The 15,977-nt window shown below is 40.9% G+C and overlaps 1 protein-coding gene across 1 annotated transcript; it reads left to right on the top strand.

Moving 5' to 3' along the window:
• The first annotated feature begins 908 nt into the window (after positions 1-908).
• bckdk (branched chain ketoacid dehydrogenase kinase) lies at positions 909-15,446 on the top strand. Its single transcript, XM_063486225.1, has 11 exons — positions 909-2,104; positions 5,407-5,475; positions 5,574-5,684; positions 7,363-7,410; positions 8,861-8,980; positions 9,555-9,653; positions 10,026-10,099; positions 10,695-10,823; positions 11,644-11,733; positions 11,962-12,117; positions 12,354-15,446. The coding sequence occupies exons 1-11, from the start codon at positions 1,859-1,861 to the stop codon at positions 12,496-12,498; spliced, it is 1,287 nt and encodes a 428-aa protein (XP_063342295.1). The 5' UTR covers positions 909-1,858; the 3' UTR covers positions 12,499-15,446.
• Positions 15,447-15,977: the final 531 nt, after the last annotated feature.

The following is a 15,977-nucleotide window of genomic DNA, read 5'->3' as shown; positions in this document are numbered from 1 at the left end:
TTGACTATTCTCATTTTAACCACTTGGTGGCTAGCATGGTTGTTTTTTCCTTAGCTCTGAAAACACAGACTGCATTCTTTGGAAGGAATTTACTTGAAGGGTGCTTGCTACCCACTGTGCCCAGTAATGTATATGCTTAAAAAACAAACAATAAAAACAGAAGATTTCATTACAGAATCATATGTTTGGAAAAGGGGTTCAAAAATTAGATGAAAAGAACCACTCAGCTTATTTTACTGGGAGTACTTTGGTGCTACAGGGAAGAATGGATTCAATTACAAGAATGATTTCCAGGAGTAAACAATGAAGTATCTGTAAAAGACAAAGATGAAAAGAAGAATGCTTCAAGAAGAAAATGTTCCAAAACCATGAAAAATCTACAATGGACCAGCTCAGAAAGTGTAAGATGAAGGTTTTGACGTGACTCTCCCGGTCCACAAACCCAAACAATAATAGGAAATCTCCTAAAGGTGTTCTGAGACTCCTGGGAACCCAAGACTTTGGCAGGGATGGCTGAAAATTCTCTAAACAAGAATCAAAAGACTTGCTGCTACAAAAAAACCTTCCCCAAACAAGTTTTACTGAGCAGGTTACCCAACCATGCAGGATGTCCAAACTTTTACCTCAGACTTTTGTCCTCTTTTGTCTTCATAGGTCAGCGGAGTCCCTTTGTTAACAGTTTAGAAAGAATGCACTTTTGTCAATTTAATTCAACCACACTTCATGTAAGGCTATATGAGTGCAAAACAAGACTGAGGGAGTGTTTCTCTTCACTTTCAGTGTAGTCATCTTCCTAACATTGAAATATAGCGGGTATTAAGAAGTGCCCTCTCACCAGTGGTTTGAAAAAAATCTACACAATGATGACACATCATTCTTTATTATTCATCATTTCACATGCCTGGAAAACTCATTTGGAACTCCCTCCCAAATTACTTATTAACTCCTCACCCTATCTCTAAGGAAGAAGCCATCTACCGTTTGGAGTAAGCTATTTTCTGGGATCTATGTATCCTGAGATCCCAGGGTTGTCAGGGGGCTTTTGCCCTTGGTAGGGTCTCCCAAGGCAAATCCTGGGTGAGGGCACCATGAAAGATAAAAAAAAAATTTATCTTTCATGGGCGGTTCAATCCGTGGTTCTTGAGGCGGATTATTGGGACATTCTCTATCATTATTTACATTTATTTAACAGGAAGTGAAACTTGTGGGATTTGGATTTTCCACTTCTTAACAGGCACACAGCAAACACTAACTGCAGGGCCCTGAACCACGTTTTGTTTTTTTCAACAAACAGGAAAAATCCTAAGTAGCAAAAGGCATTCTAATTAATGGTCCTGAGCTCGTTTCTACCTGCATAAACGATTCACAAGTAACATAAATTTGGACCAAAAATTGGCATGGCAGTGTAGCTGGTTAAGATCAGACATAAGGGAGTAGCAAGAAAAGAGTGGGTGGAGAGATTACTACATGTTAAATTGTCCCCTTCAGCCTCAAGTCAGCCAATAAAACTTATGACTGGTGCAATTTGACAACCGGCTGTTCCTGCTTTGCCTCCAGTACAGAACAGTACAGTGCGGGGGGGTCGCTTTACAGACGCTGGGCTCCGGGGTGTTGTTGATGCTGCTTCGCTCCGCCTCTGGTGGACTGATTGGCTGAGCTGTCATGTCGTTCCCCCAGCTCTCTTCCCCACTGGCCAATGCACACAAAGCCCTCTCTGCACCCTCAACGCAACTGTATTCAGAGATACGTGCCTTTGTGCTCTAGTACGACGCGACCCTAATGGCCTCGTAGCGACTGTGATATTCCGTGTTTGTATGAGAGCAGGGCAGCCCTGTTCGCACACACAGCTCGTCTCCAGATGCGTCTGGTCCTGGCGGGTATAGCGGCTGAGATGCTGAGCGGCGCAGCCAGCAGGGCTAGGCCGAGGTTCGGCACCTTCTTGCTGGCCCCCGCCACCAAAACAGTACCGCCGCTGGCAGGCACGGGGAGCCAGAGATTTCGGTCAACGTCCTCGATGCAGGGATATTCAGAGATGGCACGAGAGCGGTCGAAGACTGTCACGTCGTTTTATAACCAGTCTGCAATAGATTCTTCTGCAGAAAAGGTAAATGTGACGGGTTCCCGGTGTTCTCTCCTAAAAAGGTCTCAGAACTCTTGGGTAACTAAGCTAGCTGTAGCTAGCTGTGGCTGGGTTGTGCTACGTTCAGGGGCAGGTGGAAAAGCAGTGAAATGCTGCTACTTAAAAGAGCAGTGCTTTAGCCTTCAGAACTAATGTTTTGTCAGTTAGGAGCTTAAAAACGACTTCTTTCTATAAGAGGAATAAAGCTGTCACCTACATTGCAGTGTCTGTAGTTGTAATAATTAGTAATTTTCCTTAAATATTTCGGAGATTCCTGATTCCTGATTGTTCTGTTATTTTTTGTTGTTGTTTTAAGTCATATAGTGTATTGAATTATAATGGTCTACTTAATAATAATAATATTAATAATAATAATTCAGTAATAATGTAAAGCAGCTGACATGCCCGGTACCGAAGACCTGAACGCAACTCCCGGGTAAATTTATCTGCAGCCTGCTGAGCTTCTAGACAAATTGTAACGTCGGTTCTTTGCTGTCGCTGATGTTTACCGGACCAGACGAGGTGCCAACGCAAAATTGTAATATTAGCTACACTATAGATATAAGAAGATTGCCCAATAACAGGAGACTTGATGGTGTAAAGTTTCAGCGATGGAGCTGAGCTGACGTTGACCCAGTTAATGAGAAGCAAGTGTAACAGTCTGTTCTGCCAATCTCTAAAATACTTTGCCTTCAAGTGAAATAAAAGAAAGAAAACACAACTCATGAATGATTACTGATTCTTTGATTCATAATGGTCGCCATGTTAACTACTATTATTGTTATTGTTACCAATAAAAATAGCAGATGCTTTTCTTCCTCCTGGCTCAGTTTTTTTTTTTTTTTTTTTTTTTTGTCATATTCTTCAGTTTTTTTCACTTACTTCACTGGAGTGAATATAAGAAGTACTCTCGCAGCAAAAAGAGGAAGGAATTGAAATACAGTACTGAAACAAAACACTACCCAACTACAACATTATCACTTTACGGAAGACAAATGTTATTGTTTTGTACAGTGATATCAATATGGCTGAATGTTTGCATCAGTATACATAATGTAATACGACCAATCCAGCAGATTGTTGTATCCAGTGGGTCCTACCTGCGGGTGTAGGACCCACTGGACCTACCTACTGTAAAGATTAGGACTGCACTGACATTACTTAGCATTTAGATCTTGGAGCAATGAGTAATGTTTTTCCACTTGTACATTCTCCACTTGTGCATGTCGATTTAGCACTGGAGTGTCAGTGTCCTGTTGGGGTAAACACAGCTAGAGCTTATAAAACTGATGCCTGTTTGACTTAGGTGTGCCTGTTAGGCTCCATTTATCCTGGGTTCTAACTTAAGATCTGTTCCCAGATCTGTAGACCATCACCAGGCATACAGCTGTGCATTCTGCGTGTATTTACACAATGCTTTTTACCTGTGCACCTGCAAATTGCATCCTACTGTGGGGTGTGAATTAATGTTATTGACTGGACCTGCAATTTAAAGATGCATTATTCTAACAGTTACTACAGTTTTTGTTTTTTATCACACTGTAGTATGTTTGATTTAATCAGGCTACTGCAGTGATTTAATAGGAAATCCAAACCATGAACCATTTCTTTAGTGTTCTTGTCTTTCTAGCTAGCTCAGATTGTGCTACTGGCATCTCACCGTGGCACCCTCAGATCCATTTTGGAGCTGGTGCCACGACTTGCTCCAGCTGGTGAGCAGAGGTGGAGTGCTATAAAGTACTGGAGCACACCATAACATTGCATGCATGCATGTGCACTGTTATAGTGCACATGCCTGTGGTTGGTGGAGTTGTGGCTCTGTTGTAAGGTTTTATAATGTGGCAAGTTTACATACATTAGTCAGGGATGACTGAGCACAGTATTAAATGTTAGACTTGCTTTACCACAGTGACTTACCTCCATCTTAGCCTCTATAACTATCACTGTCAGACACTGACTTTATCTGAGAGATATATATCTTCCCTGTCTTTCTATAGATAATTTTTCTTTAACTCTTATCTGATTATATTCTAATCGATATAGAGATGGAAAATAATTCTTGAAAACAAACGTACTCTTACAAGAAAGTCTAACAACGATGTCTAGGTGATGTTGAAGCTGTAATGAGCTGAACATGGTTCTCTGTTGGCAGTGCATTAGCAGACAGGATAGCTAATTGTGGGCTGTGTGTAGAGAAGAGCGAAGTTCTAACATTGAATTGCATTTAAAACAATGAAGGGTGTCTGCTGCAGCCACTGTCTTTTCTTTCTAATGCATATTGTTAAATTAAAGCAATTATCAGAACTGTGATTTAACATTTTTCAGGCTTTGTTGGAACAAATTGACTCAACAAAATCTACAGACCTAGTCAGTGATAACAGGTATCACGAAGCTGGTTATCAACTTTCTCTGCAGGCCGGTTTTTCTGCTTCAGGCTCTGTGTGTGCAGATATGAAGGGGGTGTTTCATGTGTTCTTTCTATTATCTACAGCACCAAAATGGACCAAATGAGAACATAATGATACACTAAGCAAATGCATCATTGTTGCTGCAAGCACATCAAAATAGCAGTGCTGTTTTGTACATCTATAGCATGCCTTCGACATCAGTGCATGCTTTTGAAGGCTTGGCCTCACGAGAGGAATGAAAACACACATGCAGCGAGCGTATAACAAGCTGAGTTTCAGATGTTTTGCTCCAAGCACTTTTGTAGTTTTTTCAAAGTGCCCAGAGCTTTTAGTCTCAGGAACCTTTCTTTCACGACCAGGCAAATAAGTTCACAGACAAAAAAAAGTTGCTAATGTTTTTACATGTGTGACTTTTTAGAAATGTAGTGATTGGATAAAGACAGCTGTCTTTTCTGCTTTCAGAGCTCCAGGTCTCTGTGTCTGTGTCTGGGTAGACTTAACTGCCATCAACAACACAATCACAAAGTAATGCTTTAGTTTTCTGAGTTACTGCAGTTTGGAAGGCCAGATTTTGGACTTTCTGAATATAAATTATATATCGCAGTGAAAATGTTTCGTTGTGTTTTGCAAACACTCAGCTCTGCTCGTCACCTGGACCAGAGTGTACAGCCAAGACAAGTATGGAGTGTCCTTCAGTGTCCCAGCTAAAAATCTGCATGAACTGTCTGAAGGACTTTATCTGTCACAGGCTAAACAGCCAGTCATTTATGTGGATAACAATCATGTGTGTTTTAACGGTTGCACACTTGAAACTAAAACACAATCTCAACCCTGCTGTTATGAATGTGTGTGTAATTTTATGTGCCGCTTTCTCCCTAGGCCTCTGTTCGACTGACTTTAGCAACCCTGTTGTATTCTGGGAAGTCTGCCGATGGACACCACATCTTGGTAAATATTTCAGCTGTGCTGGGTTTTCTGTAAAGTGTAACAATAATGAGACTTCTGAGACTCTTCATTGTTATTTCTGTGTGTTTCTACGCTCACAGAGCAGTGCCAAGTACCTCCACAAGGAGCTGCCTGTACGAATCGCTCATCGCATCAAGGGTTTCCGTAGTTTGCCCTTCATTATTGGCTGCAACCCCACAATTCTGCAAGTGGTAAGCGCACAGCTCTCCAGACACACCCAAATACAGTTTACAGATTGCTGACCTATACAGGAAGTGGGTCCTGTAACTGATTATATAAATAGAAAGTAACAATACTGCGCAGGAAAGTCTTGACTGAAAGCGCTCTTAAGATGCTCCCTGTCCACTCTGATGTGCCAAAGGGGAGGAATGGCTGTGCATTAAGAGGTACAGCAGGTTAATGGTTCAATACCAAGCTGAGATACGACTGCAAGAACTGAAAGGAGGGGTTTTATTTATACACATAATGGCGACATCAACAGCCTGTAGACTCTTTATGGGATATCCATATCCTGTAAAGATGGGTCATACCAGGAAAGTTGTACCGTTCTGTTTTTTTATTAAAATAAAGAGCATCAATGGCACTGCTGACGCAGGAGCTGCAGCTTGTGATTTGAAAGCACATGTTTGTATTTGGGTTAGTGGTAAAACTGTCCTGGGTACTAATAATGCTGAACAATAAATGCAGGTTTTGTTTTCTGCCACCCAGACGTTGTTTTTCAGGAAAAGCATTGCATATTTCTGCAACAAATTGCACATTTGACATTTTAAGGTGGAAGTTCCCATATTTGGACAAAGTGATGGGGTTTTAAGTTATCATCTGATTTTTTATTTTTTAGGAAGCTTGGTTTGCAATATGCATCATAAACATGCATAAGCACATAAGTGGTGCTTAGTAACGGACAAATACACAAAACTGAAGCACAGGCTGCCTGGATGGTCCTTATCAGAAAGCTAGTCTTATTATTTGTCATTAAAAAAAACTTCAGAAGGCACCAACACTGCAGACACAGTGGAGAGGTTCAGTTCAGTTATTTGAGTTAGCAGAGGTGAGCGCAGGCAGTAAGGTGTCAGCACACCTGTCAGTCTAAGCTGCCATGCCCTTAACAGTTAGCTTCAACAGTATCCAAATGTAGGAAGCAGAAAAAAGTCCCACAAAACATTATTTTATTTTCTGGATCCTTTCCGGGGCTGTTTAGTTTTTCAGATGCCATTTCAGACAGAGGTCCTTTAAAGCTCCTTTATACATATATCTCAAAAACTTAACCAGAAAAATACGCATGTGTCTGGATATAAAAGACTCTTTGAAACCAAAAGAATTGTTGTTGTCATTGTTCCCGCTGAGCCTTTAATTCCCCTGCAAGCACTTTCTGAGTATTTCGCTGCCTCTGCATGTCTCGTTGCTGGTGAACTTTTACCTAGATTCCTTCCTTTTCTGGTATCACGGAACCGCTCTGTGTCGATTGGATAAAGCAAAAGCTCCTTTTCTGTGCCACTACTTGTGATCTCGGAGTGGCTGTACCTTCACTGTTTAGCTCTTTGATCAGAAGTGAAATAATTGCTGGAACCGATTTAAACTCTCCAACTTTTGCACATCAAGATGATCAGATGGATTTTAATAAGCCAGTCTAGTCATTTCTGCAGAAATCTGATTCAGAGAAATTGCTCAACTCTGCAAGTAACAGAAAAGTCATCCCATTGATGCTTGGTGAAAGTTCCCACATGTAAGCCTCACGTGGACTTGTCAGTAACACAGTGAGGCCCAGTCAGGGGGGACAGTGCTTGTGGTGTGATGTTTTCTGGCTGAGTGAACGATCACAGAGAAATCGGTCTAACCATAACCTGCATCTCTCTTCTCCTTTTCTCACAGCATGAACTGTATATCAGAGCCTATCACATGCTCAGTGACTTTCCAGAGGTGAGTGCCCGACCCACTCAAACACGAACAGTAAACACACACACGCACAAACACGGGTCACAAGTTCAAGAGTTTTATTTCTCAGGGAGTGGGTTTGCTCATGAGCAAAAACAGGAAGTGTGAACCTTTTTTGCTGTCGAGACGTGTGATGAATCTGCCCGCAGCAGCTTGAGGATTGGCTCATCTGATGCAGTAAACAAGCCGTGACTCTGTTATTAAAACTAATGAAACATTAGCCGTATGCATTGTTCGAGTCAATGAAAATCTGTTTCTCGCCAATCATTCTGTTTGGCATTGAAAGGCCGTAGAGGGAAGGTTAGTGGATAACTCTTCTCTGCTATCGAGTTTAGGATTTGTAGCTTTTCTACTACACTGATTATTGTTTGTATTTATTTGTGTACTGTCAGGGCTATAACACGTGTTCCATCAGAGTCATCCTTGCTTGCTAGATGTAATGCATTTCCTGGGCAGACGTGGTTATCAGTGCCAAACTATTTGGCTGACTGTGGCATGCAGTAGCAAAGTGATCATTGTGTTCTGTTCTTTTTAGGTCTGGACAAAGCAGACGAGTACGCCCAGTTGCTCAGTGTGCTCGCACATGTACGATTGGAGATGTCAAACTGGCTGAACATGTTTTCCTCTGTATTAATGTAAACACTTAAATCTAAAGTAACCCTAACATTGTCAGGTTAAAAAAAAAACAACAACACCTCTTTCAGTGCCTATAAAGGTGTGTGCCTTCTTTATGGAGCGTTGAAACACTGCACTGTGCTGAGACTTTCAGACTCCTCTTGTTCTCTTGTATAAACACATTTCTAAAGAGATGAGGCAGACGCAAGGTTAGCTAAAAATAAAAGGTCCCTAGATTTAAGAGGAAACTACAGAGACAAAGGATCAGATAATGTGACTCTGGGTTGGAGTCACCTATACTACAATAGCTCTCAGGGGAAATCATAATGTCTAAAAACATCTCTGTGCTACAGAGTCAGGTCACGCTCACAGCTTTTATCTGCATGCCTGAAACCTGCTTTGCTTTTACATTTGAATTCTCTCATTGGTGGCTTTAAAATGACAGTAGTCTACACAGAATTGCTCGACTGATTCTCAGTCACTGGTCCTGTGCATTCTTTATTTATTTCTCAATACATCATTTATGGATTTAAACAACCGTTAATGTGAAGCCCTAGTCGTGAAAGAAACAGACAATTTCTTAAATGGAAGCAGGGTTTCTGTGAAAGAAAAAAAAATCTCTGTGCAGTAGAAGTGTTGAGTATGAGGCCGTTGCTGCACTGAAGCTGACTTTATCAGAGCAGCAGGTAAACATGAAGCGTTGAGTCATTCAAGCCAGAATTAATATAAAATCCAAAATAATTAAAAGGCTCTTCTTAGAGCAGGCTGTTTCTTTAAACGTCGGGTTTCTCGGGTTTAGTGTGAAGCATCTCTTTTGCAGATCAAGGATCAGGACGTGGAGGCTCGTTTCTGCAAACTAGTGCGGCAGCTGCTGGACGACCACAAGGATGTGGTCACAATGCTGGCACAGGGCTTCAGGGAGTGTCGCAGACACATCCAGGTACAGAGATACTAAGACTGACCTGATTCACCATTTGCTGGAAATGACTCCTTACTAAAACAACGTACTCTCGATCTGCATAGGTTAGATTATTAATGTCAGTTTGTTTGTTATTCAGTGTAATTAAACACTATTTTATTATTTGGAAAGACTATTTAAGGCTTTCTCGGCTAACAATGATGTGTTTTCTTAAGAAAGCTGCTGATCTGCCTTTAACTCTTTACCCCTTAAAGCTTTCAGGGAGTCACCCTTGACACTCTTTATGTCATATTTCAGGCCTGCTTACAGAACAAAATTACTGGGTCTGCATTAGAAGTTAGTGAGGGTGGTCTTTGCATTTGCAGCTACACAGGAAAAACCTGGAAACTTTTCTAATGGTCATTAAATCACGTCTTTATGTCAGAACCTTTATGGGAGGTAGAGCCAAAATAAAAGATACTCCTCATGTTTGCTTTGTAACAATCTTGGCAGTTTAGACTGCCTCACGTTTGCTGTGATTCACCAAAAGCTGTTAGAGCCGATAAGTTAGTTTCAACCGTGAAGTTTCAGTTGCTTTTTTTATTCGCTGTCACAGGATGAGATGGTCATCCGCAACTTCCTGGATACAACGCTGTGCTCTCGTTTGGGAATCCGAATGCTGGCCACGCACCATCTCGCCCTTCATGAAGATAATGTACGTGCAACTGTTATTCAAAGGATTTGAAAACCTCTGAACGGTGTCGGTTACCCACAGCAAATCGTGCGGTAACTGTTAAGGGGAAAGGTGATAGTTGTCCAGCTTTTCTGCAAACATGGGATTAATGTTGGGTTGGGACAACAGGATCCTGTCAAATAGAAGTTGCTGGTTTCATGGTGTTTACCTTCAGCTACAAGGAAGCATAAAATATGTCATGTTTGTTTTGGCAGCTGGCTATTTAAGTAGACGCTATTGTGTAATTAAACCAATAGTATTGATTAATCAGAGGGGATTTAGTTATTTTGTGAAATACTTTTTAGACTTGACTAAAAAGAATGTGTTTTGTTTTTTTTGTTTTGTTCATTCCAGCCTGATTTTGTTGGGATCATATGCAGACGTCTCTCACCCAAGAAGATCATCGAGAAGTGGGTGGATTTTTCCAGGTGAGTGTTTGGTACGGCTTAGTTTATCTCACCTTTCGGTGACTTTGTGCCTGTGCTGACTGAGGCAAACCAGAGTTCATCAGATAACCTTTCAGAAACGGCGTGCGGAGCTGTGAATGGGCTCTCATTTGTGTTTGTCTTTGCTAATCTAATCAAATGACCTTTTATAGGCTTGTTTTAACCAAGTTCAAAGGAAGTTTGCAAAGAAACAATCAGAGATGCAACGTGTTCTCTGTTGTTACTGTTTAACATTTGTATGAATGAAATTGGACTTCCATTTAATGAACTGTATGAACTGTAATTGTCATCCAGCAGCATTAGTAGGTCCACTGCTTTGGTTTCTAATCCCACGCAGACAATACTAACACCTTTCCCATAACTGTGAGGTTTACTTAGTGCTTTGTGCATGGTAACACCCTACACTACGTGTGGATCCTCCTCCTTTTTTTAATCGGGTAAAAAAGTCATTAATAATTTTTTTTAAAAGTGTCATGAAACAGTTTCATTTCACTCATAGTGTGGAGGCAGAGAATTTGTATATATTTTTGACCTTGTAGTCTTCAATATTATGAGAAATGTTCTTGGTGTTTGATAGACGTCTCTGTGAGCACCAGTACGGTAACTCGCCCAGGGTGAGGATCAACGGACACGTAGCAGCTCGCTTCCCGTTCATCCCTCTGCCTCTGGATTACATCCTGCCAGAGCTCCTCAAGAACGCCATGAGGTAAACTAACCACTCACTCACCCACGGGGATGTCCACTGACCTCAAATCAGCTCGTGTTAAATAAAGTTAGAGTGAATGATTTGGCTGTTTTTTGTCTGACAGTGAAAATTTATCTGAATCAGTAAAATAATAGATGAGCAATAATGTGATGGCAATAAAGGATCATTGAGGGAGAGCAGTGAAGATTTTAGTCGGTGCTGTTTGTCTGGTGTGAGTGAGCCCTGGAGCTGGCTTAATGTTGGCACCAGTGTAGCTGTTGCTACTGGTTTCCAGGGCAACAGCGGGAGAGAAAGGGTGCAATTTGGAAAATGACTGGCTCTTTTGATGTAGCTTTTAACGAGCGTAGAGAATGTTGTTGATTTCAGCTTGGACATAGAAGCAAAGTCCAAGTCGGTGTGCACACAGGTCCTTTTTTTAAATTTTTTGTCTGGGCTGTTGGACCAGCATTTAGAAAGATTATTGTGTGTCATCTACCTGGAAAAATTGAGGGTTTCATGTGTCACAAAAGTGGCTCTGGCACAATTTAATTTAGTATTATGCACAAGAAGAACAGGTTTGCAACAGAATCTTCACTGTTCACTCAAAAGCCTGAAAAATTATGTAGTTTAGGCTACGCATCTGCTTTTTAGAATTTAAAAGTGGATTGCATCAGTTAATCAATCAATTAAATGAGCTGAATATAATCTTGTTCTTGCCTCCTCTGATTGACAGACTGTAGAAAAATAAAAGTTCTGTTAAAAAGATATTTTTTTTTTGCATACTGGATTGTTATTAAATGGGAGTACAATTGTCACATCGATCTTCAATTTGTATCTTCAGGGCCACCATGGAGAGCCATCTGGACACCCCATACAATCTCCCCGATGTGGTTGTCACCATCGCTAATAACGACATAGATTTTGTCATCAGGTGAGTGCCAGAATTGTAATCCAGGTGTGTCCTGAGCCTCTGAGCAGGTTTACCTGTCCAGGCATGATGACCAAATACCCAAAACAGCCCAGTTGGTTTCTTTTAATGTGTAGGACCAATAATTTATACTTCCTTTGCAAATCTGTGCGCTCCTCACTGCTGCAGGGGAGACTTCCTAAAACGGAAGCTATCGTTACAAGTTTTTGTTGCCATTTCTTTCTAATTCAGGATCTCGGATCGCGGCGGCGGCATCCCTCACAATATCATAGACAAGGTGATGGACTACCACTTCAGCACAGCTGAGGAGAGTGCACAGGATCCCCGCATGAGCAACCTCTTCAACAACATCACCAACAGTGGGAATCAGTCTAACCCTATGCATGGGTAAGCTCATTACAGATGCACTTCTGTTTGTGTCAGAGATAAGAGAGGAGTATTGATTTTATCCAGTCTCGATGCTTCCAGTAGGCTTCTTTATGAGCCAGTAAAAGCTCTGATGGCTGCCTGTATTTACCTGCAGCTTAATGTTTCACCTACAGTAGATCACTTTCAACCTGGTGTGATTCTGTCGCTTCACGTAGTCACCTTAAACCTGTTGCGTGCGTGTGTGTGTTGTACAGGTTTGGCTTCGGCCTACCCACGTCTAGGGCCTACGCGGAGTACCTCGGTGGCTCGCTGTCCATTCAGTCTATGCAGGGCATTGGCACTGATGTTTATCTGCGTCTGCGCCATATTGATGGCAAAGGAGAGAGCTTCAGGGTGTAACGTTCCCCACGTCAGTAATCCATGTAGACGCCAGCCAGGGAATCAGGCCGTGCAGGAGTGCAGAGGGTTTCCCACAACGAAGGCTGGTGAGGACGAGGACGAAAAGTGTTTTTCAGAAAGCTCCTAAATTCACTTACCCACTAGCTGTTCTTTAGTTTGTCTTTTTGCCTTAGACTGATTATAAGCTATGTTACCTCTCAAGGTGATGATTTCTGTTGTTTTTCCTTCTGTGTTTTTTTTTTTTTTTTTTTTTTTTTTTTTGTACCCTGTGGCATGTTGTCTTGAAGTTTGAGGGGCGGGGCGGGTAATGAACTTTGAATGTGTAGGTTATCGGGACAAACTGTGCATGATAATTGATGTTATTGATGACGATGATTATGAGAGAGAGAGGAAAGCAAGAAAGAGGAGCTTCAGTTTTAAAGAAGTTCACGATGAAGTTACCTATCTCATAGCCTCAAAGTAGAAATTTCGATGATAAATGTTTCAAGTGGAACTATTGAGACACTCCAGCAGCCCTGTCAAAATCTCCTCAAAGTTATCAATGCTGCTCATGTGTTAAATTAGCAAATCCTCCCAGCGTGTCATTGACTGCAAGGGGAAACATTGGTGGAAGCAGTATACATGCTTCGCTTAAGCATCCTCATCTTAAAGCTCATGTGCTCTCCTCAAAAACCGCTTTCTTCTTCTGCTGTTCAGCTGTGGCTCTTAAAAACAGAAGAAACTGCCAAAAACACCAAATGCTCATTAACACATTTCTGTCTTCTGTTCTGATGAGCGTCTTTGTCGAGCAGCGTCTTTGCGGAGCTTTTGAACGGGGAAGCCGACCGAGATGTTCAGCTGCCTTACGCGTGACACTAGTCCTTTAACTGCATGCTGAGTTCTTTTTTTTTTCTTTGTGGTACTTGCCTTTATTGGGTCACACAGATGCACACCATGTCAGAACGTTTCACTAGTTTTTGCATAATGAATAGGTTTCCTGTTGTAATGCTTAGCGCAGATCATAGCAGGTTTTAACATTATTGTTGTGTCTCAACTTTCAAAGTAACAATATACCAGAGAAGTATTGTCTGATATACGCTTCTTTTTTTTCTGTGTTATTTGACTGTTTGCTCACAGTTTTTCTTTAAGAAGGTGTATATTGTCTTTTTAAAACAGGGCTTTGCAGAAGGTCACATTTAATCTCACTGCATCAGTAGACAAAGGAGTTTCTCCACCGTTAGCCAAGTTTGCTGGTCTTCTATTAGGTATAGATCACTGCTTGATTATGTCATCATTGTGAATGGCCAAACTTGTAAGTAGGATGCCCTCAAAGCATCCTACTGCATCCTATCCTGTCTCCTTCTATTCAGGAATTCCATCTGTTTGTAGAGTTCAGTGAAGTATATACACACTTTATGTGTGTTTATAGTCAGTGTGATTGTCAATTTGGTGGGTGAAAAAGTAGCACCAGTACCTCACAGGTGGGTTCAAAGCTTCCGGCTTCCTCCCACAGTCTAAAGGCGTACATGTTAGGGTGATTGGTGACACAAAATTGTCTGTCTCTCTGTGTTTGCCCTGCGATAGGCTGTGGCTCCAGAAAATGGATGCATAGATAGACCGATGAAAAACAGAATGTGTCTGAGAAAATAATGAGATAATCAAGTTGTGATCTCAGTATTTGTACAAGAAAATCACAGCAGCATCTGTACGGACACTGTTGGGAGTAGAGAAAAAAAATCGAGCAGAGTCAGAAGGTGTTGAAAAAGTTGCGATATATGAGTCAACACAAACACTCCTTGCAGTTTGTTGAACATTCCCCAGTGGGTCCCAGCTCCAACAGATCAATCAGAATGCTACACCTCATCTGTTTGATCTGTGGGCTTGTTATTGCATTAGCTTTTTTTGTTTCATTTGAAAGGGCATTAGAAATCTTAGGATGTTATCTGCAAGATGTAACATCTATAAATTTTGTAAATCCGTCAGGTTTTTTTTGTTTTGGTTTGGTTTTTTTAGATTTGAGTGACTCGGTCTTTATCATTAGCCTGAAGTTGTGCGACATATTATTCTACAGTTGAATGCATATTGCTTTTATAGACTATGAACTGGTTAGAAACAAAATGACAAAGATCTCGAAAAAGTTGAGTAACGGTTTCACCGAATATCACAGAAAGCTTCATTTCTTCTTTCCCTGAGTTTACATACGAATGAGTTCAAATGCCATTTTAAACTTGTGAGACATTGTGAACGTATTCTTTTGCTTTCAGAATCTATTTAATTTGGTAAAGGCTTGTATTTATTTTGACATTTTGTGAAGCGAAAACAGCCCCCTATGATTAACCATTTAAAGGTCAGAGAGGGTATACTGTCTGTACCTGTATTCTTGATGAAGCCTTCTATATGAATTCATGTTTTTATTGATTTGACGGTCTTGAAGTTCTTGTATGTACTGTAGCGTATACATGTTAAGGCGAGGGGGCGTAAACAATCATAGCTTCAAAAAATGCAGGTGAACATTTGAGGTTTGTGTCTCTTTTTGAAAATATTACCGTAAAGAGCATTGTGAGGATTCCTCCTATTAAAAAAAAAATGGTGAGAGTGGTTTTGCACATTTTGAATTTCACTGCCAGGCTGTAGCTTTTCATAAACATAAAATGTGCACTGCATGCCCCCTGTAGGCCACAAAAGAGAAGGACAGACTGAAAAATACAGTTCATGGAGAGAATATCAAGTGATTTTTTTTTTTTTCAAGGAAGAAGAGGACATGGTAAATACAAGTAATTTAATTGTCTAGAATTCAGATTAATTTTGCATTTCAAAATGAGGATCAGCAAACAGTTCATTTAGAAAATGATCTCCAGTACAAAACCAAAATATTCAAGTCATGTTACTGAGAAAGTGTGCTTTTTTTCTCTGACTGAAATTAGTTTCTCCCACATTTTCTGTAGATATTAAATTTCACTTTGTTGGAACTTTCAGAGTAAGCTTGATTTTTACTCCGTTTTTATTTTACAAATGGTCTCACCTTACCGTGTTAGGTAGGGTGAGAAGCTTGACGAGAAACTTGGCATGGAGACGACACTTCTGTGCATTAAAAGGTGCCGTTTTAAGGGGTCCTAGGTGATGTTTTTAGGAGATGTCATATTCAGGCAATGCTGGAGAGACTGTATCTTTTGGCTGGCTTGGGAACACATGGGGTCACCCTGGAAGAGCACGAGGAGGTGGCCTACGGGGTCTACTGCCCCCGCAACCCGGGCCTGGACAAGTGGCACAGAATGAATAGATGGGTGTTTTGTTTTTTGTTTATTTTATTATAGCTGACACAACTAATGGAAGTATGTGACTCTTTAAAGCCACAATCAGTGCTCCTTTAATTTATCAATGCTAAATCACAAACTATAGGGGAGTCAGTATTCCCTGTGTATAAATGGTTAAAGAGTGGAGTCACAGAGAAATATTATCATTATTATTATTATTTTTTGTTAGCTAGACCTCTGCAACAT

The sequence above is a fragment of the Pelmatolapia mariae genome, linkage group LG10_11, assembly GCF_036321145.2.
Source record: "Pelmatolapia mariae isolate MD_Pm_ZW linkage group LG10_11, Pm_UMD_F_2, whole genome shotgun sequence".
Classification (NCBI taxonomy): Eukaryota; Metazoa; Chordata; class Actinopteri; order Cichliformes; family Cichlidae; genus Pelmatolapia; species Pelmatolapia mariae.
The sequence above is the reverse complement of the archived record's forward strand: the minus strand, read 5'-3'. Positions and strand labels throughout refer to the sequence as shown.

Coding starts and splice junctions, on each gene's coding strand:
- bckdk (XM_063486225.1), top strand. CDS start 1,859: ATGCGTCTGGTCCTGGCGGGTATAGCGGCTGAGATGCTGAGCGGCGCA. Junction 7,411..8,860: donor TGCTCAGTGACTTTCCAGAG/GTGAGTGCCCGA, acceptor TCTCTTTTGCAG/ATCAAGGATCAGGACGTGGA. Junction 10,100..10,694: donor AAGTGGGTGGATTTTTCCAG/GTGAGTGTTTGG, acceptor GGTGTTTGATAG/ACGTCTCTGTGAGCACCAGT.